Source organism: Symphalangus syndactylus, chromosome 18, assembly GCF_028878055.3.
Source record: "Symphalangus syndactylus isolate Jambi chromosome 18, NHGRI_mSymSyn1-v2.1_pri, whole genome shotgun sequence".
In the NCBI taxonomy this organism is placed as follows: Eukaryota; Metazoa; Chordata; class Mammalia; order Primates; family Hylobatidae; genus Symphalangus; species Symphalangus syndactylus.
In genome coordinates this window covers 69960907-69986334 of record NC_072440.2, presented here as the reverse complement: position 1 = coordinate 69986334, position 25428 = coordinate 69960907, and the positions used below count along the sequence as shown (strand labels likewise).

The 25428-nt window shown below is 43.6% G+C and overlaps 1 protein-coding gene across 3 annotated transcripts in view; it reads right to left on the bottom strand.

Moving 5' to 3' along the window:
• The window catches only part of BPIFC (BPI fold containing family C), a 66071-nt gene extending 40712 nt beyond the window's left edge, over window positions 1-25359 (bottom strand). For 2 of the 3 annotated variants that reach the window (XM_055254462.2, XM_063623646.1), the window contains exons 1-5: window positions 25096-25359; window positions 15005-15100; window positions 12332-12419; window positions 7732-7855; window positions 3472-3592 (exon numbers count right to left, since the gene is read on the bottom strand). In XM_055254462.2, the coding sequence (XP_055110437.1) occupies window positions 3472-3592; window positions 7732-7855 (245 nt within the window). In that variant the 5' untranslated portion in view covers window positions 12332-12419; window positions 15005-15100; window positions 25096-25359. The remainder of the gene's footprint in view (window positions 1-3471; window positions 3593-7731; window positions 7856-12331; window positions 12420-15004; window positions 15101-25095) is intronic. The other variant, XM_055254464.2, reaches the window with a different exon arrangement.
• Window positions 25360-25428: the final 69 nt, after the last annotated feature.

Genomic DNA, 25428 nt, shown 5'->3' with positions numbered 1-25428 from the left:
GTGTAGTTAGCTACACCATCTAGGTTCGTGTAAGTACACCCTATAATGTTTGCACAATAGTGAAATCACTACACCATCTAGGTTCGTGTAAGTACACCCTATAATGTTTGCACAATAATGAAATCACTACACCATCTAGGTTCGTGTAAGTACACCCTATAATGTTTGCACAATAGTGAAATCACTACACCATCTAGGTTCGTGTAAGTACACCCTATAATGTTTGCACAATAGTGAAATCACTACACCATCTAGGTTCGTGTAAGTACACCCTATAATGTTTGCACAATAATGAAATCACTGTACCATCTAGGTTCGTGTAAGTATACCCTATAATGTTTGCACAATAATGAAATCACTTAATAAGGCATTTCTCAGAACATATTCCTGTTGTTAAGCAATGCATGACAGTAATTTAAAACCTTGTAGTAATCACATTTTAAAAAGAGAAAAGAGAGGTGAAATTAATTTTCTCAATATTTTTACTTAAGCCAATATGTCTAAAACATTGTCATATCAACATGTAACCAACATGAAAATTACTAATAAAATATTTTATTTTCTTTTTTAAAAAAAATAAGTTTTCAAAATCTGGTATGTATTTTATACTCACGATACACCTGAATTCAAACATTGGATTTTATGAGAGATACTGACCTACATATGTTTAGCATCCCAAATCCAAAATTTTTAAGTACTGACATGATGCTCAGAGGAAATGCCCCTTGGAGCATTTTGGATTTTTGGATTAGGGATGATAAGTAAGTATAATGCAAATATTCCAAAATTCAAAACAATTAAAAATCTGAAATACGTCTTGTCCCAAACATTCTGGATAAGGGATACTCAACCTGTATTTAGATTTGATAACATTTTCAGTTGAAAAAGTAAACTTACAAAATTGTTCCAAACATACTTAAAAGCTTTTCAGTAGTCAAACTGAGCATAGTTTTTATAATTAAAATTGATGAAAATCAAATAAATAAAAATGCATTTCCTCAGTTGTACTAGCTGCATTTAGTGTTTAATAGCCACCTGTGGCTAGTGGCTACTGTTTAGACAGCACAGGCCTAAAATGATTGTATTGGTTTATCTACCCTGTCTAGCAATGCATGAAAATACCTGTTTCCAGCTTCATCCATGTCCCTACAAAGGACATGAACTCATCATTTTTCATGGCTGCATAGTATTCCATGGTGTATATGTGCCACATTTTCTTAATCCAGTCTATCATCGTTGGACATTTGGGTTGGTTCTAAGTCTTTGCTATTGTGAGTAGTGCCACAATAAACATACGTGTGCATGTGTCTTTATAGCAGCATGATTTATATTCCTTTGGGTATATACCCAGTAATGGGATGGCTGGGTCAAATGGTATTTCTAGTTCTAGATCCCTGGCAAGGACAAAAAACCAAACACCACATGTTCTCACTCATAGGTGGGAACTGAACAATGAGAACACTTGGACACAGGAAGGGGAACACTACACACTGGGGCCTGTTGTGTGGTGAGGGGAGGGCGGAGGGATAGCATTAGGAGGTATACCTAATGTAAATGACGAGTTAATGGATGCAGCACACCAACATGGCACATGTATACATATGTAACAAACCTGCATGTCGTGCACATGTACCCTAGAACTTAAAGTATAATAAAAAATATATATATAAATAAATTTTAAAAAAAAGAAAGTACCTGTTTCTCCCCATCTCCACCTACACATGATATTGTACAATTCTTCCTATACTTTTCTGCTGTGGCATTATGATTGTAATTAAATAATTAGTTTTGTAAATATATATTTAATGTCCATCTCTCCCACTGGACTTTAAGGGAAGGTATGCTGTTCACTACAATATCCCCTATTGCTTTCTCTTTTTTTGAGACAGGATCTCACTTTGTCCAGGCTGGAGCGCAGTGGCGCAATCATGGCTCACTGCAACCTTGACCTCCAGGACTCCAGTGATCCTCCCACCTCAGCCTCCCACGTCACTGGGACTACAGGTGTGTGCCATCATGCCCAGCTAATTTTTGTATTTTTGGTAGAGATGGGTTTTCTCCATGTTGCCCAGGCTGGTCTCAAACTCCTGAGCTCAAGTGATCCTCCCACCTCGGCCTCCCAAAGTGTTGGGATTACAGGTGTGAGCCACTGTGCCCAGCCTAATATCCCCTATTCCTAGGACAAGGCTTGGTATGTAGTAGGTGCTCAATAAATACTTGTTGAATGGCTAACTTTTTTTTTTTTTTTTGAGACGGAGTCTCGCTGTCGCCCAGGCTGGAGTGCAGTGGCACGATCTCAGCTCACTGCAGGCTCCGCCCCCTGGGGTTCACGCCATTCTCCTGCCTCAGCCTCCCGGAATGGCTAACTTTATACAGATCAGAGCATTAGCCAGAAACTTTCCCTAAGTCACCATCTCTCTTCCTCCTTGTCAAAACCTCTTGGTTTCGGGCTGGGCACGGTGGCTCACGCCTGTAATCCCAGCACTTTGGGAGGCCGAGGGAGGCAGATCACTAGGTTAGGATATCGAGACCATCCTGGCTAACATGGTGAAACCCCGTCTCTACTAAAAATACAAAAAAAATACAAAAAAAATTAGCCAGGCGTGGTGGTGGGCACCTGTAGTCCCAACTACTCAGGAGGCTGAGGCAGGAGAATGGCATGAACCCAGGAGGCGGAGCTTGCAGTGAGCCAAGATCACGCAACTGCACTCCAGCCTAGGCGACAGAGTGAGACTCCGTCTCAAAAAAAAAAAAAAAAACCTCTTGGTTTTATAGAATATTATCATTGACACCAGGGGAATAATCACTCCAAAGGGTCGGAGTAGCAGGGAATTATCACTGGATTGTTAAAATCTTTAACAATTGGGGCAAATTGTGAATCACAGTCACAGAGAACCCCTTAGAAAAGCTTGACTCTCCCTTGACCTTTAAGACTGAGCTCCAGATGGACAAAGCTATCCTCTCCTTATACTGCCTTTGGGGCTTTTGCTGGAGACTATGGCAGAGATTGTCAGTTGCTGTCTGAACTTCCAATTCACTTTCTTCCCTGAACATTCCTGATTTTATTGGGAATGACAAATTTGTTTGGTTGGAAAACTAGTTTTCCAGTCTCCCTCACTAATAAATGTGGCCATATAATTAAGTTCTGTCCACTGTTGGTTAGGCAGGATCTTATTAGGGTAGAGCTTCAGAAAAACTCATTAAAAAAGAAGACTGACTCAGCTTTTAAGAACCCCTTTACCCTTGTCTCTTCCTCCTTTTAGCTGCCTGAAACATGATTTGATGGCTGGAACCACAGTGGCCATATTGAGCCATGAGGTAAACTTGAGAATAGAAACCAGAGCTAAGGATAGCAGAACAGAAAAAGATAAGAAGGCTGGATTCTGATGAAACCGTGGGGCTTCCATAGGATTCCTCCACTGTTTCCTTTGAGCTTCTTATAAGAGGCAAAATGCTCTTCTTTTTACTTACTTTGAAAAATTGTAGTTTACATAATCAACTTTTAGAAACTCAAGAGACTCAGAACCGCTTAAATCTGGGAGGTTCTTTTCTTTTAGCATTTGCTCAATCATCTTCATTCCAGCTTGAACACCTGTGAAGGAAAGAAGAAAGCATCTGTTAATAATGACAAAGATAATAATAACATAATAACGTTAACCACACAAATACAATTTATTGAGTAAGACATGGCCTTAGATACTTAGAAAACGGCAACCCCACAAAGTGGGTATTATTGTCCCTGGTTTACAGATGAAAACTCTGGTTCTCAGAGAGGCTAAGGAACTTGTCCAAGACCACAGAGCTAACATGAGAAATTTTCATTATGTCGGGAGGACTAAAGAGTTTTATCACAGGACAGTGTGAGAAGAAAAGTATAACATTTTCTTCAGGCCCAGTAGCTCATGCCTGTAATGCCAGCACTTTGGGAGGTTGAGGCGGGAGGATCGCTTGAGCCCAGGAGTTTGAAACCAGCCTGGGAAACATTGAGACCTTGCCTCTACAAAATAATAATAATAATAATAATAATAATAATAATAATAATAATAATAAAATTAAAAAATTAGCTGGGCATAATGGTGCGTGTCTATAGTACCAGTGGCTCAGGATGCTGAGTTGGAAGGATTGCTTGGGTCCTGGAGGTCGAGGCTGCAGTAAGCCATGATTGCACCACTGTACTCTAACCTGGGCAATAGAGTAAGACCCTGAGCCTCAGAGAAGTTCACTGTTGCCCAAATCATACAGCTAAGAACTAGGGGAGCCAGTGGTCAAATTCATACACTCTGGCTCCAGAATCTGTGTGCTATGGACAGTTCCAGAAGGTTATTCCACACGCTTCTTTCCTTTCAGATTCTTTAAGCTCAAGAATTTTTGGCCTGAGGTTCATGGGCTGTTGGAAACTCCTGAAGCACCTGAAATTCTAATAAAAAACTATGGGTGACTCGTGTGTGCATATGTGTCTCATTTTTCGGGGGAGAGAATCTACATTTTCATGGGATTCTCAAAAGATCCTGATATTTTTAAGAAGTTAATAACCACTGCTTTTGTTTTGTCCTGGAATAACCCATCAGCTTCTTTATTTGGAAGCATCACAGAACACATTTCTCTGAGCTCACTGGGGAAAAGAGACCTCTCCCACATTAAAGAGCTTGAGAAAAGCAACCTCCATAGTTAATGAAGAACATTTACTTTCAACCTTTTCAAGGAGGAAATATTGCCTTTATCCCTTATTTTGCAGTTTTAGTTCCTTTCCGGTTGTTCTATCCTTGTTGGGGATGAAGAAGAGCAGGTTTTATCCTCTAAAATGCCAGAAAAAAATATTGCAATATGGTGATGCAAAGACAGACATAAAGGATGTGAAGATAGAGCCAAAGGCACTTAGGTTTGAATCCCAGCTTAGGTTTGAATCCCAACTTTGCCACCGAATAGCTTGTGTGACTCTGCAAGTTACATAGCTTCTCTGTCCCTTACTTTCTTCATCTATGACATGGGCACAATAGTAACCTTGGAGGGGTCTGTTCACACATGTGAAAATGACAGTAGCTGATACTTGTTGGGCCATATTTCCTATGGCCAGACAGCATTCTAAGCGCTTTATGTATGTTAATTCATTTATTTTCCACAACAATCCTATGGGTAGGTACTATAATTCTCATTTTCATCTCCATTTTGCTTTTTTTTTTTTTTTTTGAGACAGAATCTCGCTCTGTCACCAGGCTGGAGTGTAGTGGCGCGATCTCGGCTCATTGCAACCTCCGCCTCCCAGGTTCAAGTGATTCTCCGACCTCAGCCTCCCAAGTAGCTGGGACTACAGGCGCACACCACCATGCCCAGTTAATTTTTGTATTTTTAGTAGAAATGGGGTTTCACCATGTTGGCCAGGACGTTCTCGATCTCTTGACCTTGTGATCTGCCTGCCTTGGCCTCCCAAAGCATTGGGATTACAGGTGTGAGCCACCACTCCTGGCCTTCCATTTTAAAAAATATCTTGCAGATACTACTAATAACAGACACATCAGATCTCTTACTAGAAAATGTGGAGGCATAAATCATTGATAAAATTTTAAAAATACCTAATTTGTACTGAGTGCCTATCTATGCTAGGACTCCACATACATTCTCTCCTCCCTTCTTGGATCCTCACAGCAACCCAATGACGAGGTGTTATTATCCTTGCTTCACAAAGGAGGCAGCTGAGGGTCAGGGAGTTTCAGGAACTTGCCCAAGAGCCCACAGCTAGTGAGCAGCATTATCCAGAGCTTGGCGGAACAGGGAGTAGATGATAGAGCGTAGGTTTCAACATCCGGCAGCACAAACCTGAATTCTTATTTGCCTGAGTCCCTTACTGCTATGAGACTTAGGAAATGTCATATTACTCCTCTATAAAATGACAACGGCTTATTTGTAGGGTTGTTGGTGGAATTAGATCGACACAGCCCAGCAAGCACATTCAAAGAGCCTGGCCATGGTAGATACTCAAGAAATGATTCTGAATTCAAAGCCTGCCCTTCTCCACTAGCCCATGCTATATTTCCCGTGGATGGGAGTATAGCCCATGGATGATCTTGTTTGATCCTCACCTCACACTAAGTGTAGGTAGGTAGGCATCATTTTTATCATCCCATTTTCCATATGAGAAAATCCACTGGCCCAAGGCCATGTATCAAGGAAAGCGACAGAACTGACCTTTACAGTCATGTGGATAGACTTCAGATCTGTTCTTTTAATGACTCTGCTCCAGAGGGTGAAAAAAAGAACTGCACAACTTTAATACTCTTACAAGATATCTATTTCTGATATGTATTTCTATGCACATCAGCACATCAGTATAGTAACAAGATACACACACATGCATATACACATACATATATTGCTCGTACATATTTCTACACACACCATTGTCCACATAACATTTGTGCAAGATGGCTCAATTTTAGATCTCCTGCACTAGATGATGTACTAGCAGAAAAACAAGGAGTTGCCTCTAAATCCTTCTTTCTTCCCTCTCTCCCTCCCTCCTTTTCTCCCTCCCTCCCTCCATCCCTCAATCCTTCTTTCTTCCTTCCCTCCCTCCCTCCCTCCCTTCCTTCCTTCCCTCCCTCCCTCCCTCCCTTCCTTCCTTCCCTCCCTCCCTCATTTATTTTTTTTTCTGGTATAGTAGAAGCAGCATTTCTTAGTTAGGCTTAGTTAGGTATTTCTTGGTTAGACTAGCAGTGCTTAGGGTGACTGCTTTAGTTAAAGAGGACTGAGAAAGATGCATCATCAACCTACCTTTAGCTAATCTCAAGTAAAATTTCACAGGAGAAAATAGCTCCATATACTTTGATTTTTACAGTCCATTCCCTCTCCACAATCTGCTCTTACCTCATCTTAGCCCAAGGAAAATCACATCCCAACATTTGTCTCTCCCTAGTGTTTATAAATGTTCTCTAAAGGAGTGGCTTTTAAACTTTCGGTGTCGCAGACTCCTTTGCACATCCGATAAATATTATGGAGCCTCTCCTCAGAAAAATGCACAGTCACCCATATTACATTTTAACCCATTTGTAGGGTTAAAATGGGTTTTGAAACCAAGCCCTTTCTGAAGCCCCAAGGTGTTACTTTTACTTTCAAATCTCCTTTCCTGTATCCTATAAATGTGTCTTATTTGGAACCCTCAGATGTTCATTATGGGTACATGTGGGAAAGAGAGAGAGAGAGTGAGAATCCGTGCTGTGTTTGGACACGCCTCCCATCAAGTTGACTTTTTTTTTTTTTTTTTTTTGAGACGGAGTTCACTCTTGCTGCCCAGGCTGGAGTGCAATGGCACGATCTCGGCTCACCGCAACCTCTGCCTCCCGGGTTCAAGCGCTTCTCCTGCCTCAGCCTCCCGAGTAGCTGGGATTACAGGCATGCACCACCATGCCCAGCTAATTTTGTATTTTTAGTAGAGACAGGGTTTCTCCATGTTGGTCAGGCTGGTCTCAAACTCCCGACCTCAGGTGATCCACCCACCTCGGCCTCCCAAAGTGCTGGGATTACAGGCGTGAGCCACCGCGCCCGGCCCAAGTTGACTATTTTTTAGGCAACACTGTCTTCGCAGCCATCTTAGTAGTTTCTGCATAAGGTACTGGATCACCCCACAGTAGAGCGTTGTCTCAGTCAGGAGACAGCCCATGTTACGAGCTATTGAGTTTGGGTCACAGACCCCACCTAGTGGGCCTGAGGTCTGGCTTCTGAAAGCATCCAACTCACCATAGTCAAGTGCCCTCTGAGTAATCCTTGCCTTGATTCCAGGGTAAATGGTCTGAGAGGATGAGACGTAGAGACTCCACAGGAGGAAACATCCCCAGAGGACTGCGATTGTCTTTGTACACATCTGAAATTAACCAACAGTTAAGGTTCCTTTATTATTCTTGACTTTCTCTTTGGTCAATTAAATCCAACATTTCTAGGTTTTCTCATTTTTACTGTTTACTTCTAGAACCCAATACATCCATCCATTCATCCATCCATCCAACCATCCATCCATCCATCCATCCATCCATCCATCCATCCATGCACTCTCCCACCCATCCATCCATTCATTCAGCAATCATTTATTTATTTATTTATTTATTTATTATTTTTTTTTTTTTGAGACGGAGTCTCGCTCTGTCGCCCAGGCTGGAGTGCAGTGGCACAATCTCGGCTCACTGCAAGCTCCGCCTCCCGGGTTCACGCCATTCTCCTGCCTCAGCCTCTCCGAGTAGCTGGGACTACAGGCGCCCGCCACCACGCCCGGCTAATTTTTTGTATTTTTTTAGTAGAGACGGGGTTTCACCGTGGTCTCGATCTCCTGACCTCGTGATCCGCCTGCCTCGGCCTCCCAAAGTGCTGGGATTACAAGCGTGAGCCACCGCGCTCGGCCAGCAATCATTTATTGAACACACCAGAATGTGTTCTAGGTGCTGAGGGTGTAGTGTTGACCTACACATGGCCCCTGACCTATGCTTTTCACAGACTAGTAGTGAATATGCATCCTTCAGGGCAAGCTCCATGTCCCTCTCTGTGAAAACTTCCCTCATCAAGTCATTTTACCCTGGTCTCATCACATTCTCCTCTGGGATCCCACCACACTTTACACAATGCATATGCGTCCGTTAGAACATCTGACACACGATGTTGTCTGTTTGCAGGCAGGACTTCTCCTCTCACCCTGGTTCAAGCCAGTAACATTTCACATAGAGTTTTGTGATATCCTCCTTACTGGTCTCTCTGCTTTGGCCATTGTCCTTTCTGGCCATTCTCCACACCACAGCCAGAGGGAGCCTCTTAAAATGAAAGTTAGATCATGTTACTCCCCACTCCCATTAAAGCCCTTCAGTGGGTCCCCATCTTACTCAGTGTAAACGCCAAAGTCATTTCATCAGCTACAAGGTGTAGGGGGCCTTGTAGCTGATGGAATGACCCTATGCCTCCACTTCCTCATTGACGTCTGTCCTTAACACACACACACACCTGGCTCTCATGGTCCTAGCATCACTGGCTAACTTGATCTTTCTTTAATGATCTAAGTAGCCTGTGTGCCAGGATCTTTGTATTTGCTGCTTCCTCTTCCTGACATAGTCTTCCTCAAAGAACCCGGTCTTGCACTTCTTCAGATAACTCCTCAAGTGTCATCTCAGCAAAGTCTTTCCTAGCCATTCTATACAAAACATGGACACCTTCCCTGTGGCCCTGTTATTATGACTCCACCATTGCTTTATTTTCTCCGGTACTTATCATCATCTAGTGTAGTATACAGTTACTAATGTGTGTATTGTCTATCTCCTCTACTGGAATTTTTAGGCTTCATGGGGAAGGACTTCATCACTTCAGCACATTGAATAGCGACTGGCACATAGCAGGCATTAGGGAACTACTGAATGACAGACTGAATGAATGAATGAATGAATGAAGTCTCTTTCACAAGCTGTGAATTGAGCCATGTGTGCCTTATGGGTTCTCCAGCACCTGGGGAAGCCCTTGATCTTAGTATACACCATCCGGTATTGTGACTGTCTTTTTACTTGTCTATCCCTTTGTCATGGGGATTGTGTCTTACTTCTGTAACTCTGGAGTCCAGTACAATACCTGGCACATAGTAGGCACACAACAAATTTTTGATTAAATAAACATTCTCTGCAAAGAGAGGGACCACAACTTATTCACTGTTATATCACCCATACTTGGCATACATGAATGATTAATGTATGCTTGTTGAATTAATAGACCAAACAAATTAATGGTATCCCATTTTCTTGATAGATGAAGCACAGGTCCCAACAGCAGCAGTAATGTGGGTTTCTTTTAATGATAATCAAATGAGTAATATATTCACAGGCCTTGTTTCTAGTTTGGAAGTTACAATCTGGGTGAGCTATCACTGCTGCATTTACACATGCAAAAGAATCACAGGTGGCAGGTAACACTGCACTAACACACAAACATGAAACAAATCAAGGAAGGCCCAGGAAGGTGACCTTGTGGATGTGGTCAGAGAGGAAGAAGTAGGCCAGGTGTGGTGGCTTATACCTATGATACCAGCACTTTGGGAGGTCAAGGCAGGAGGACTGCTTGAGCCCAGGAGTTTGAGACCAGCCTGTGGAATATGGCAGGACCCCATCTCTACAAAAAATAAAAAATAAGGCCGGGCACGATGGCTTATGCCTGTAATCCCAGCACTTTGGGAGGCTGAGGCGGGCGGATCACGATGTCAGGAGATCGAGACCATCCTGGCTAACATGGTGAAATCCCATCTCTACTAAAAATACAAAAAATTAGCTGGGCGTGGTGGCGGGCGCTTGTAGTCCCAGCTACTCGGGACGCTAAGGCAGGAGAATGGCATGAACCTGGGAGGCGGAGCTTGCAGTGAGACGAGATCGTGCCACCGCACTCCAGCCTGGGCGACAGAGTGAGACTCCGTTTCAAAAAATAAAAATAAAAATAAACTAAAAAATTAGCTGAGGGTGGTGGTACACCCCTGTAGTCCCAGCAACTTGGGAGGCTGAGATGGAAGAATTGCTTGAGCCTGGGAGGTGGAGGCTGCAGTGAGCTGTGATTATGCCACTGCACTCCAGCCTGGGCAATGGAGCAAGATCCTGTTTCAAAATAAAATAAAATAAAATAAAATAAAATAAAATAAGAAGAAACTGTGAGAGCCATGTGTTTAGATAGAGGGAGGGGTCAGGCCAGGTGGTCAGGTAAGGATTCAGAGATGAGTAGGATTCAGGAGCATCCTGGGTGAAGGAAAAGAGGTCATTGTAAGAGGTGGAGCACTTGGCCAAAGTAGGTGAGAGGTTTGATTAAGGGGGGTGGGTAGGCTTTAAGGTGAGGCCATGGAGGTGGGAATGGGGCAATGTATACAAAGGGACTTCTAGAGAATTTGCTTGAAAAGAACAGAGCAGTCTGATTAGGGATGGAAGTGTCCAGGCAAGGCCACTGCTAGCCTATCTTGGGATTTTGTGTGAAATGGGAAAAGGCGCCCCTCTGGAGAGATGCCAGCCTCTTGGCACAAAGTGGAGCCAGTGGAAAGCATTTTAGGAAAACCCCACACCAGTGTATGCAGCTGGGTGGGAGGCGGAAGGGCTATCCTACGTATCCATTGGGCTGGAATTTTGTCTAGTGCACAAACTCCCCAATTTATACAGGTGGCCTGTGCTCAGATTAGTGAATGCTCATGTGGGTATTTTGCTGGAGGCCAGAGGTTTAGAAATAAGGTCTTAACCTGTCTGTGGATAAGTTCATCTTCAGGTCTGAGAAGGCTGGCTGGGTCAACCTGCCTACATCTCTCACCTGATCTCCCAGGAGCCCTCTCTATAACCCACCATTCAGCCAAACTGAACTACTAGTCCCTAAACACATGCCACGTTTTCTGCCTAATGCTATTGCCTATGTTTTTCCCCTCCGCCTATGCCTGCAGAAACCCTGCATATCCCTAAGGCCCATTTAAAACATCATCTTCTTTCTAAAGCCATTTATGACTTCTCTGAGCTAATTTCATTTCCTCTTGAACCCTTGATCAAAATACATATTTATTCACGTGCGCATGTTTCTTTTCTGGCTTATTATTTGCCTTCCCTACCAGAATATAAGTGCATGAAGGCAGAAACTACAACTGGTTTGGAGGTCCTAGGTCTGGCTCAGGGCCTGGGATAGAGTGAGTGACTGTTAAGTGTTGGTTGAATCAATGAATTAATAAATGAAGGAATATCCTTTACCTTACTCTATCATGTATTACACTTCTTTGCAGAGATGGTTAACAAAGTATTTATGTACTAGTAAACTGCAGGCATCCATCAAAACAGATGTTGGCCACAGTCCTGGAGCAGGGGCCAGGAAGTTGAGTGCTAGATCATGGGGAGGACAGGGGATGTCTTAGAGGAGGGGCCAGAGTAGTTGGGGGCACTGGGAATAGGAGCGGGACACTCAGAGTAATGGCTTCTTACCCTTAGCTATTAAGGCATTTCAATATTTTACCACTGATATGACCTTATGAATCCAGCGTGATATTTCAGCCCTAAAGAGCTGGTTTGGGTTCTACAGGACAAGTTGCAGAAGGAAACTGGGCAGCAGTGTTGGGAACAGAGCTAAGAAAGGATGACTTGAGGGTGGTCAGGGTGCAGACAGCACTAAGAGAAGCACAGGGAAATGGGAGGGTTGAGAGCCGAGGGGAAGGGATTTGGGTAGGAAAGGAGGATCTCTGGCCAGGCAATGAGTGATCTGAAGGTTGGAGGAAATGTGGTGAGTGGGATAAGGGGGTGTAAAGCCCTCCATGTCCTGGGAGGCAGAGTGACAGTAACAGCATCTTAACTCCCTGAATGGATGCACGTACCTCCTGCAGGAGCTGGGTCCAGTTGGTCTTCTGCTGTGCTAGGCCTTTCTTGATCCTTTAGTTGCCCTTGGGGGTTAGTCAAGGTGTCCTGGAAAGGGGGATAAGTAGAGATGAACTATGGGAGTGAGGAGACCACTTCTGGGACTCAGGTTAGTGGCTACTGACCAACTGGTATAGAAGCATTTCCACATTTTAACATATGGTGAGGCCAAACTGAAAAGCAGTCTTGCTAATATCACTGCTGGCTAAAAATTGTAAATGGGTGTGTTATGCCAAGACAGGCATTAGAGAGATTTTTGTTTTAAAAGAGCAAAAGTAGGCTTGGCGTGGTGGCTCACTCCTATAATCCCGGCACTTTGGGAGGCCAAGGCGGGCGGATCATGAGGTCAAGAGATCGAGGCCATCCTGGCTAACATGGTGAAACTGTCTCTACTAAAAATACAAAAATTAACCAGGTGTGGTGGCATACACCTGTAGTCCCAGCTATGTGGGAGGCTGAGGCAGAAGAATCGCTTGAACCCGGGAGGCAGAGGTTGCAGTGAGCCGAGATTGTGCCACTGCACTCCAGTCTGGCAACAGGGCGAGACTCCATCTCAAAAAAAAAAAAGAAAAAAAAAGAAAAATATATTCATAGCAATGGAATGCAATGGGAAAGAATGTTAAGACCAAAACGTCTGTACCTATTAGACTGTGTGCAAATTAAGGCAGACATGATATCTCTCCCTGGCACATGCTAGGACCCCAATTAATATGTGCTAACTGATCAACTGACTGACTTAAAAGGTTCCAGTTAACTAAGAAAGGTTCTACAAATGGTTAGGAAAAAAAGGAAAAACCAAACCGTCATATATAATATAGAGCTCTCCATTTCCATAGTGAAAAAAACATAATAAACCAAAGAAGAAATATTACTTGTGAATGGAATAACAACTAAAATAATAAATTTTTATTTCTTTACCCTTTACAAAACTCACACTTCTTTGAAGTGGATGTTCTTATTATCTTACTCCCATTTTATACACGTGGACATGGAGGCTTAGAGAATCTGATGACTCGTCCGAGATCCCACAGTAAGTAAGGCACCTGGGAACCCAACCTTGTTCTTCTGGTTCCTAATTCTAGTGTTGATGAATTTATTTTTACTGAATGACTCGATACATGCTAGGGTTTTCATTTTCATCTGGGAATTTTGAATAGGAGTTGCTTGACGCCATTTTCAAGGTGGAAAAATTCAACAGGCATCTAGAAACGTTCAAGCATCACAGTGCAAATCCCTTTTTATTTTCTTGGACACAACTGGAGTTTTAAATTCCCTGCCAGCAGTAAAACCTGTTTTCCCTTCTTGGTTAAAAAAAGTTTCTGAAGTGGTACACTTTGATGGAGATCCAGGAATCCAAAATTACAGGTAGGAAAACATTTTCCTCTAGAAATTTTATGAGTGAAAGAAATTACTGGGGTATGAAGGGGTGAATTGTACATAACTTTTCATTGAATTGTTCAGTTAGGATGATAACTTATGGGCAGGGGAGGAAAGGAACCTTGTCAAGCAAGGTGATGACTACTAAAAGGTTAAGTAATTTGGCTGACAAGTGCAGGCAGGGCTAGTTGCCTGTTAAAAGGACCCAAGATCACTTAAAAACCCCACCAGCAAGTTATCTATTTTGTTGCTTCTGGGGAATTGCTTCTTTCCAAGATTCAAAATCTCAGTAGTCATTATTTTTCCATATAAATATACAGACAAGATAATACTCCTAAATTAAACGATCCTTGTGTGAGTCATCCTGACAACTAAGAAAATGCCAGTCCAATTTAGAAAACACCTGAAACTCACAGATGGGCCTACTACTACTGCTCCTTGGCAAGAGCTTTGACTGACTCTGGAAAAACTGATTAAGGGAGTAATGAATGAGTAAAATGTAGCCTTCAAAACAGAGGCACGGGTTGAAAAATTAAGTTCAACAGGTTTAAAGAAGTCTGGACTAGAAGGGTATTCCAACATATTGGTTAAGACAAAATGACTGTACATAAGAAGTCTAAATCAACAGGTACGGAATGTGGGCAGAATATTTCAAGGGATCCAGTCCTCACATCTAGTTTTATAGCAACATCTCTAATGACAAGGACCTTGAGAATTCATAGCACGTCTTTTCCCCAAAACTCTATGCCTAATACCAACAAGTTCAACAGTCCAGGCAAGTGGGTGGCTAGTTTTGTTCTGGCAGGATCTAGGTCACTGATGTGCTTTAAGACCTGCCTTGAAAGCACAGAGATTATAACAACTCCTTAGTCCTAACCATGCTGATTTTGAGAGACAAGATAGAATTTTCTGCCACTGTGCTGGATTCCCCTCTGAAATGGAGGCAAAAATAAGTCCAGATCACTGAGCAACCCTCTTAACATTGTTCCATGATGCAAAACTAAGTAGGTGGTTTAAACCAACTCTTTTCTCTTTCTTATGGCTGTTTAGTTTTCACTAAAGCTTTTGCCTAAGAAGCCTCCAGGTGGGCATGTGTGACATCGCACAAACAAACAAAGATACAGAAAATTCTAGGCAGACAATAATAACCCAGGATATACGACAGCTGCCTGTTCCAAGTGTCCTACCAAATCTGGGACATCTCCAGTTTGGAGATCGTGGCTGGCAGAGACCCGAAGTTTGTTCATGAGTCTTACCTCAAGCAGAGGAAGTGTCCAAAGCTGGAGAGTACCTTCGATTCTCTCTGCCTTCGAAGCTGATGTGTTCTCCACCTTGCGCCTTAAACTCAGCTGCTGAAAAGCCAAGATAATTAAGTCTGACTCATCTCAGTGGTGAATTTTTTTTAATGCCTCTTTCAAAATGTGATACATAATTGCTTCACTACAATTACGCAATGGCATGAATGAACACTACAGTATCTACCTAGATGAACAGACAGTGCCACCTATGCAATAATTATCTTCCTGCAAAACACACACACACACCACTTGTGAAATTGTGATGGCTACTTTACCAAAATGATTGAAAATGGTGTTAAACTGAATGGGAAGAGGAAGAATTTCCCTGTCTGGAATCATAAGCTGGTTCCTTCTGTCAGGGTGCCTGTAGCGGATGGCTCTACTACTGCCCAGAATACCTTTGGGACTTGTGGTGGATCATCAGATTCAGTCTGAAAGCATGAGGCTTGACAATCAGGTTGACCTAGTTACCTTCTTTATCACTCAGGGTAGGACCTCAGTTGGCATCTCTCAGTGTCCGTCCGCTCCTTTTCAGAATGTTATTAATGACTTCCTGTTCCAGAATTCCTTAAACCTAAGTTGGGTGGGTGGGTTCATCAACTATTACGTAACTTATCATTTTCAGATTCCAAACCCCAGCCCTACTCTCATCTCCAATAAATGCATTTTAGTTAATGTGTTTTATTTATTTTTATTTATTTATTTTTGAAATGGAGTCTCGCTCTGTCACCCAGGCTGGAGTGCAGTGAAGCGATCTTGGCTCACTGCAACCTCCGCCCCCTGGGTTCAAACAATTCTCCTGCCTCAGCCTCCCTAGTAGCTGGGATTACAGGAGTGCGCTACCATGCCCAGCTAATTTTTTTGTACTTTTAGTACAGACAGGGTTTTGTCATATTGGCCAGGCTGGTCTCGAACTCCTGACCTCAAGTGATCCACCCGCATTGGCTTCATAAGTGCTGGGGTTACAGATGTGAGCCATCATACCCGGCCATTAATGTATTTTAGATGGCCAGGGTTTTGATTGTATGAAGTTTTTTTTTTTTTTTTTTTTTTTTGAGACAGTCTCACTGTCACCCAGGCTAGAGTGCAGTGGCATGATCTTGGCTCACTACAACCTCCGCCTCCAGGGTTTAAGCGATTCTTGTGCCTTAGCCCGGAGTAGCTGGAATTACAGGTGTGCACCACCAAGCTTGGCTAATTTTTGTATTTTTAGTAGTGATGAGGTTTCACCATGTTGGCCAGGCTGGTCTCAAACTCCTGACCTCAAGTGATCCACCTGCCTTGGCCTCCCAAAGTCCTGGGATTACAGGCATGATACACTGCACCCAGCCTGATTGCATGAAGTTCTTATGGCTTATCTACACTTTTCTGGGTAAGACCCGGTGACCAACTGTCCCGGTTTCCCAAGAATGCAGGATTTTCAGTACTAAAACCAGAACAGTCCTGGGAAAATCAGGATGATAAGTCAGTCGGAAAGGAACCACAGACGTTTTCACTTGGCATTGTCCATACTTCTCATGGCTTTTCAGGGGAGTTATACCTTGGGTTATATTTACTGATTTGAACGAAGTTTCCTTAGGGTAAAGTGGGGATAGAAACAGTAACTTCCTTGATAGGTTCTGGTGAAGAAAAACATAATAACACATGAGAATGTACTATTAAAACTGTAAACTGCTGTGAAATTCTACTCATTAGCATGTGGCCGTATCAATAATGATATGGTGCAGAGACACTCTTCGTGGGATCATTTATTGTCAGTCATCATAGATGAATCCATTCATTCAATCAACAGATTTACTGAGCACCTACAATGTGCAAAGTCCTCTTCAGCAAAAAAGATGAAATTTTTGTCCACAGGGAGTTTATGTTCTAGTCGATGGAGACAAAATAAATAAGCAAACAATAAAATAAACAAAAATGTATAAATTGTGACATGTATTATGAAAGGAAAAGGTGGAGGGAACTGCAAAGGTGAGCCAGTTTGCCTGAAATGGAGGGGGGGCAGAAGTTATGGTATTCGAGATGTAAATGGTGATGTCAGGTGGGTAGAGTTCAGGGAAGAGGTCAACTGGAAATATGAATGTCTAAGTCATCATCCAAAAGGTGGAGTTAAAGCCACAGAAATGAATGAGATCATCGGAGGCAGCTTCCCACGTGCATGTGCTACTGAAAGTGTGGAAGATGACTTCAGGCGCTATGCAGAGAAACTCTTGAAATTGTACTGTGCATTAGAAAAAATACAGAGCTAGACATGGAAGACGAAGGACAACATGGAAGACGAAGGACAACATCACAAGCACTATATGGAAAAAAAAAAATCACAAAACACCTCTACATCTTTCTACCTTTTCCTCACCACTTTCCCCCGGTGGCAACATCAATTTCCTCCCCCGCCGCCTCTCTCCCTGTCCTTCTCCAGGGTCAGAGGTCTCCTTTTTCGTTTCTCTCCTCTCCAGAGCAGCTTCTTGGCTTCATCTTCTTCCCCTGCTCCCACCTTCACTGTCTGGCCCCTGCCCGGCCCATTCCCTGCTCATTCTCAATTCCTTTTCTCTGTTAGAAAGAAACCAACAATCGGCCATGTGCAGTGGCTCACGCCTGTAATCCCAGCACTTTGGGAGGCCGAGGCGGGCAGATCACGAGGTCAAGAAATCGAGAAACATCCTGGCTAACATGCTGAAACCCCGTCTCTACTAAAAACACAAAAAATTAGCAAGGCTTGGTGGTGGGCGCCTGTAGTCCCAGCTACTCAGGAGGCTGAGGCAGGAGAATGGCATGAACCCGGGAGGCGGAGCTTGCAGTGAGCCAAGATCTCGCCACTGCACTTCAGCCTGGGCCAACAGAGCGAGACTCCCTCTCAAAAAAAAAAAAAACACACAAAAAACCAATAACCGTAAAATAACAGTATCTTTCCAACTTTCTTGATGCAAATACTTTTTCTTCCTGTTACAAAAGACCTGAAAGTCTAACCATATCTTTGGTGAAAACCCCAGGAGTCTGCCACAAGACAGAAGAGGGAGGATGGCTTGGATGAGAATGATGAGGAGAGACAGTGCAAGGTGTAGAGATTCGCAAGGTGTAGAGACAGTGCAAGGTGTAGAGATTCGCCCTGCAGTCCTAAGGGCTCTCGCCGGACCTGGACCTGGACCTGAGCTACCCATTCCAACTCTGGGTCCTTTAACAATTTCCTTCACTTCCAGGTCTCAGAGCCATCACCTCTAAAAGTGGAGCTCACATTTACTTTGAAGAGTCATTGCAAGAATGAAATTAGACAAGGCAGCACCTATGTTTTTCACACAGTGTCAATAAATTAGATGCATTTCATCTATTTTTATTTAAAGTTAATAATTACAAAGATATCTTAAACAAGTTTTGTTTTTAAGAAGTATACAAAGTTCAGTTTTCATGGTATTTACTTTTTATAGTTATCCTCTATTTGGAAATTTAAAAAGTTTCCCCTTTATATAACTTTTCCCTTTTAAATAAGATTATATACATTTTAAGAAGTGGGTTGATTTATGGGGAAAAAAGTAAATAACAGTACAGCTCACATGGGACATAGAATACTTTTTTTTTTTTTTTTGAGACAGAGTCTCACTCTGTTGCCCAAGCTGCAGGGCAGTGGCGCCATCTCGGCTCACTGCAACCTCCCCTTCCCGGGTTCAAGCAATTCTCCTGCCTCAGCCTCCTGAGTACCTGAGATTACAGGCGCCACCACCACGCCCGGCTAATTTTTGAAGTCTTGGTACAGCCATGGTTTTGCCATGTTGGCCAGGCTGTTCTCAAATTCCTGACCTTGTGATCCACCCGACTCGGCCTCTCAAAGTGCTGGGATTACAGGCATGAGCCACCGCACCCAGCCTTGGGACATAGAATAATTTTTGAAAAAGGGGCTCAAATAATTAGAGTGTAGGAAACAAAGATCTAAGAAGAGAGTGTGGCTAGTCTGTTGTCTTTTATTTGGAAGGGGCCTTAGAAATCAGCTAATTAGCTTTCCTAATTAGCTGTTTAGGGCACATTTGCCAAATTCATCTTTAAAAACATCAACAACAAAAGCCAGCAGCACCCTATCCAGTTTCATTGTTTATTTTAGCTTTCCATATTTAACAGAAGATTTGCTGGGAATGCCTGCTTCTTCAGCCTACTCACGACGGCAATCTAAAATGCAAGATTAATTATTACACTGTCAAACAGCTGACAGTGTGTTTGTCTTTGCAGATCAGGGAACACTCTCAATTAAGACTCCAAAAGAAAAATCATAAATAATTGGGTAGAAATACTTGTTCATTAAAACGAGATGTCAAGAGATAGTGTTAGGGAACTGAGCATCCCTGTTCTTGGTTTCTAGAATGTCTGGGCTGTAACCGTATAGAAAGAGCTAACTAGGCCGGGTGCGGTGGCTCATGCCTGTAATCCCAGCACTTTGTGAGGCCAAGGAGGGCGGCTCACAAGGTCAGGAGATCCTGGCTAACACGGTGAAACCCCGTCTCTACTAAAAAAAAAAAAATACAAAAAATTAGCCGGGCATGGCGGCGTGTGCCTGTAGTCCCAGCTGCTGGGGAGGCTGAGGCAGGAGAATGGTGTGAACCTGGGAGGCGGAGCTTGCAGTGAGCCGAGATCATGCCACTGCACTCTAGCCTGGGCGACAGGGCAAGACTCTGTCTCAAAACAAAAAAAAAAAAAAAAAAAGAAAGAGCTAACTGAAGATCAAACATTTTTGAGATTGGAAGACAAATTATATTATTTTTGGTAGGAGACAAAAGTGGGAGGGAAGAAGGATTATGTGGATACGGAGGGAGGCACCACATAGGGTAGTCTTGGGGCAAAAGATTGTGAGTTCCAGTCCCTCATTGCCCCCCAATGTTTGTGTTGGTGAAATCTGGTTAAAAGGAAACCCTAAAGAAGGATATATAGGGTAGAGAAAAATAAGAGCTAACATTTATTGTTTGTTATGTTCTGGGCACCGTCCATATATGAATTCACTAAATACTCATCAAAACTGTATAAGGAACTAATATTTCCATTCACTAGGTGGGACAACTTGCCTAAGCTTAGACATTACAGCTAGTAAGTTGTGGAGCCAGGATTCAGGACCCAGGTGTTCCATTTTCAAGGATATGCTTTTTTTTTTCTTTTCCTTTTTTTTTTTTTGAGACAGAGTCTTGCTCTGTTGCCCAGGCTGGAGTGCAGTGGCGCGATCTCGGCTCACTGAAAGCTCTGTCTCCCGGGTTCACGCCATTCTCCTGAATCAGCCTCCCGAGTAGCTGGGACTACAGGTGCCCGCCACCACGCCCGGCTAATTTTTTGTATTTTTTTAGTAGAGACGGGGTTTCACCGTCTTAGCCAGGATGGTCTCGATCTCCTGACCTCGTGATCCGCCCGCCTCAGCCTCCCAAAGTGCTGGGATTACAGGCGTGAGCCACCACGCCCAGCCCAAGGATATGCCTTTTTACCACTATACTATGCTGCCTTTTTAGGAAGGTCACTAAAGGGCAACACACAACCCAGGGTATGCAGAAGGTGGGAAGAGAGAAGGATGCTGTTGCTAGGCAACCCATCTGGTTTTTGAAGCTGCCAATTGAATCTGTGTAGCACAGATTTATGTGTTTGTTTGAAATAACTAGTTTATTTCTAACCAGAAGAAGTTGCCTGGAGTTCATGTGATTCTGGAGGTGATGAGTCATCTTACAGTTCACCCTGGGAGGGCTGGGGAGAAGTCTGGTAGAATCATCCTGTCGCCCAGCAGTAGCTCCTCCTCTTGTCCCTGCTCTGTCACAGGCCACACTCCATTGATGTCTGTGTAACGATGCTTCTGGGTGGACATCAATGACTGACTCAGACTGTGACTCCTCACATCAGTCACGCTCTGAAACGGTTTAGAGCAGCGATGCTTTCTTGGTTTTGACAAATGAACCTACTCATGTCGGTTCCTTCCATTGTTACTAGTTATCTAGAAGGGAGTCACATTATCTTACTGCAGTTCAAAATGAACTTAAATTCATGCTAAAATTTAAATTCATATATGTATGACTTTTTGAGATATGAAGGGTATTATGGAACCAAACAAACAAGATAGTGTGATATTACTCTGAAACATTTGAGAATCAATGCTGTGAGCCCAATTCAAGTAGATCAGGATTTCCTTACTTTGGCCCTGTTGGCATTTTGAGCTACATAATTCTTGGTTGTAGGGGGCTGTCCTGTCTATTCTAGAATGTTTAGCAGGCCAGGCGCAGGGGCTCATGCCTGTAATCCCAGCACTTTGGGAGGCCAAGGTGGGCAGATAACTTGAGGTCAGGAGTTCAAGACCACCCTGGCCAATGAAGTAAAACCTTGTCTCTACTACAAATACAAAAATTAGCTGGGCGTGGTGGCACACGCCTGTAATCTCAGCTACTTGGGAGGCTAAGGCAGGAGAATGGCTTGAACCCTGGAGGTGGAGGTTGCAGTGAGCCGAGATTGCGCCACCTGACTCTAGCCTGGCAACAGAGCAAGATTCCATCTCATAAATAAATAAATAAATAAATAAATAAATAAATAAATGTTTAGTAGCATCCCTACTATTAGATGCCAATAGCACCACAACCTCCTACCCTAGTTGTGACAAAATGTTTCCAGACTATATCAAATGTCTCCTGTCAGGCAAAGTCGCCACAGTTGAGAGCCACTGAAATAAAGTATATTCAAGTATTCTATTTAGCCCTTGCAGCAGAAAACAACATTCCTCTCTATGATCAGATGCTAATATTCCTAATAACATTTTTCTTAACTATCCAATAAATATGTGAACACATTCTTGTGATAAAAGATTCAAATAATTACTGAAGTTTACAGATCAAATTGGGAAAATTCTTACCGCACCCCCGCCCCCAACTTTGTCCCTATCTCTCCCTCTTTTTATTTCTAATTTTTACTTTTTGAGATAGGGTCTCACTCTGTCACCCAAGCTGGAGTGCAGTGGTGTGATCACGGCTCACTGCAGCCTCAACCTCCCAGGCTCCAGCATTCTCCCACCTCAGCCTCCCTAGTTAGCTGGGACTATAAGTGTGCACCACCATGCTCAGCAGATTTAAAAAAAAATCTTCTATAGAAACAGAGCTGGTCTCTAATCCAGTGGTTCTCAAGGTGGCTTTTCCTCCCAGGGAATATTTGGCATCTTTGGTTCTTACAACTGGGGAGGGAGACGGTTCTACTAGCATTTTGTGGATAAAGACCATGGATGCTGCTAAACATTCTACGCACAGAACCGCCTCTTGCAACAAAGACTTATGTGGTCCAAAATGTTAATAGTGCTGAGGCTGAGAAACCCTAATCTATTCCCTACATCCTATCATAATCCCTAGTGATAGATTCACATTACGGATCTGAGCCTGCCCTAGTAGTTGGCATACGCCTGTCAGATTCAAGGCTTCCTACCATCTTTTGAATAGCCTTCCCTTTTTTGGGAGGAAATTCCAATATTCTATGTCTTGCCTCCCCGAGGAAGGAGTTCAGACCCCAATTCCCAGTCTCCTTTGTAGCCAGGACTCAGGTGTGGGGCCCAGACTTCCTCAATCAGCCGCTCCTATGAGCTTTTGATGTGAAAGTGAGCAAGGTGAAGAAACAGGCTCTTTTGGAAGACTGGCATTATGTAGGAGGCTGCAAAAGCATGTGGGATTTGATGTTAACAGTGGCAGTGGCAGCCATTCCCCAGTGAGTCCCAGCAGTTGTGATGGCGATTTCCTCCAGTAGCAATCCCAGTCACAGTAGTTTCCTCATCAGTCCAGTTTTCAGCTTAGTTCTGAGCTTCATTCTTGGAAGCTTAGTCTGGGGCCACTTCTCCATCCTCCCTAGAATTCCCTGAGCTGTACAGCATCCTTTTAATACATACCTTTTCTGCTTAGTCAGCCAGAGTCAGCTTCTACTGCTGAAAATTAAGAACCCTGATAGTAAAGACTCCCCTGCTAAAAACTGTCTAGCGGCTTCCTATACATTCTAGAATATGCCCCAAACCCTGTGCTTAGCCCAAGGCTCTTCTTTATCTGGGATGTACCTATGCTGTCTATCACTCTGGTCACACAGAGTCATCCTGGTCCTGGCACCATTCCTCATTGCTCACTACTAAAGAATCTTACGGGCATGGCGAACTTCCTCTATGTACCCTCTTAAAACCAAAATGTATTCAAACACCTGTACTAACATTCTTAAATATCTGCTAGCCATAATAAAAAAATCAATGTACTTTATGTTCTTAACTTCCACAATTTAGCTTAAATATATGCCCTAACATACTTATACTAGTTCAAACAAACATTAAGTCATAGCCTATTCCTCTTCCTTAAAGGGGTTTTTACCTTTCTCAACATTCCACAAGTTACTTCCTCCTTCCCTTTGTTCTCCTCTGCCTTTGCCTCTTTTAAAAAGTTCTAAATTACTAGCCAATCAAGACAAATACAAAACATAAAGTTCCGTTCCAGCCAATAAAAACCAGACACAGGCCGGGCGCGGTGGCTCACGCCTGTAATCCCAGCACTTTGGGAGGCCGAGGCGGGCGGATCAGGAGGTCAGGAGATCGAGACCATCCTGGCTAACACGGTGAAACCCTGTCTCTACTGAAAAAAAAAAAAAAGAAAAAAACAATAATAATACAAAAATTAGCCAGGCGTGGTGGCGGGTGCCTGTAGTCCCAGCTACTCTGGGGGCTGAGGCAGGAGAATGGCGTGAACCCAGGAGGCGGAGCTTGCAGTGAGCCGAGATCGCGCCACTGCACTCCAGCCTGGGCGACAGAGCGCGACTCCATGTCAAACAACAACAACAACAATAACAACAAAAAACAAAAACAAAAAACCAGGCACAGCAGTAAAGTGGACACATCAGGTTATGTATGACCCTGTCTCCTTTGTTCGGTGTACTCTCGTGACAAAACTGCTGGCGAGTATACCCTTTCTACAAAAAATAAAAATGGCCTTGCTAAAAAAATTAAATTTATATTTAAGTGCTATTTCTTTACAACATCAAAAAACAAACATTTCTAACAACCCCAATCCTCAGGTCTGTACTTATGTCTATCATAAAGCAGAGACTTTTTACACTCTATTGCAAAAGCTGATCCACTCAACTGTAAACTTTGCATGGGCAGAAACATGTCTTTTTGGTCTCTGAGTCTCCAGCATGTGCGGTATCTGTCACAAAGTAGGCAATCAATACATAGTTATTTGCAGAATCGAGGGCAGGATGTGGACAAGTGCTGCCACCTATTGGGAGAAACTTTATTTGACTCTAAGGATTTGGACTATGGTTATCACATAAGGATGAAACTTGATACTCTCTCATCTAAGTTATCATTAGTTAGACCCTCTATGGTAGCCAGCCTCCAGGATGGCCCGCAGCGATCCCTGTCTGTTGGCATTCATATCTTTGGCTGGACCCTCTCACACATAGGGTTGGTTTGTAAATATGACAAAAGCCGTATGTGACCTCTGGAGCTAGGTCATAAAAGACATTGTGGCTTATGCCTTGGTCTCTCTGGGATCACCTGCTCTGAAGGAAGCCAGCTGCCATGTCATGGGGACACTCAAACAGCTCTATGGGGAGGTTCACGTGGTGAAAACAGGTCTCCGGCCAACAGTCATGACTGTGCCATCCTGGAGGCCGATCCTCCGGCCCTAGTCAATAACTGCTGCCCTGGCCTACACTTTGTAATTTCATGGGAGACCTGGAGACAGAGCCACTCAGCCACACATCCCCAAATCCCTTACCTCTAAAACCTGTGGGACAACAAATGTTTATTGCGTTAAACTTTGGGGTGATTGTTATGCAGCCACAGAGTTCTAATAAACTGTCGGACATAGATTACTGGCTACAAATAGTTCTACTTTTTTTTTGAGACAGGGTCTTGTTCTGTGGAACCAGGCTGAGGTGCAGTGGTGCGATCACAGCTCATTGAGGCCTCGACCTCCGGGCTCAATCGACCCTCCCGCCTCAGCCACCCAAGTAGCTGGGACTACAGGCAGGCGCCACCACACCTAATTTTTTGTATTTTTTGTAGAGATTGGGGTGGGGGGGGGTCTCACCATGTTGCCCAGGCTGGTCTCGAACTCCTGGGCTCAGGCGATCCACCCGCTTCGGCCTCCCAAAGTGCTGGGATTACGGGCGTGAGCCACCGCGCCCGGCCAACCTAAGGATTAACCTAAGGCTTCTCAGAGCAGATGCCGCTGGAACTGAGGGCCACGGAAGAAATGGGGTGACACTTGGTCCTAGGGAGTGGCGACTGTATTGTCTGTCTGCAGCATCCCTATCAGCGCTACCGTTGTTCCACGCACACGAGTAGCAAGTACAGGGAGTCCCGGCCACCGCCGCGGAAAAGCTGGGACGCCAGCGAGCGGCCGCATCTCGGCGCCTGCGCA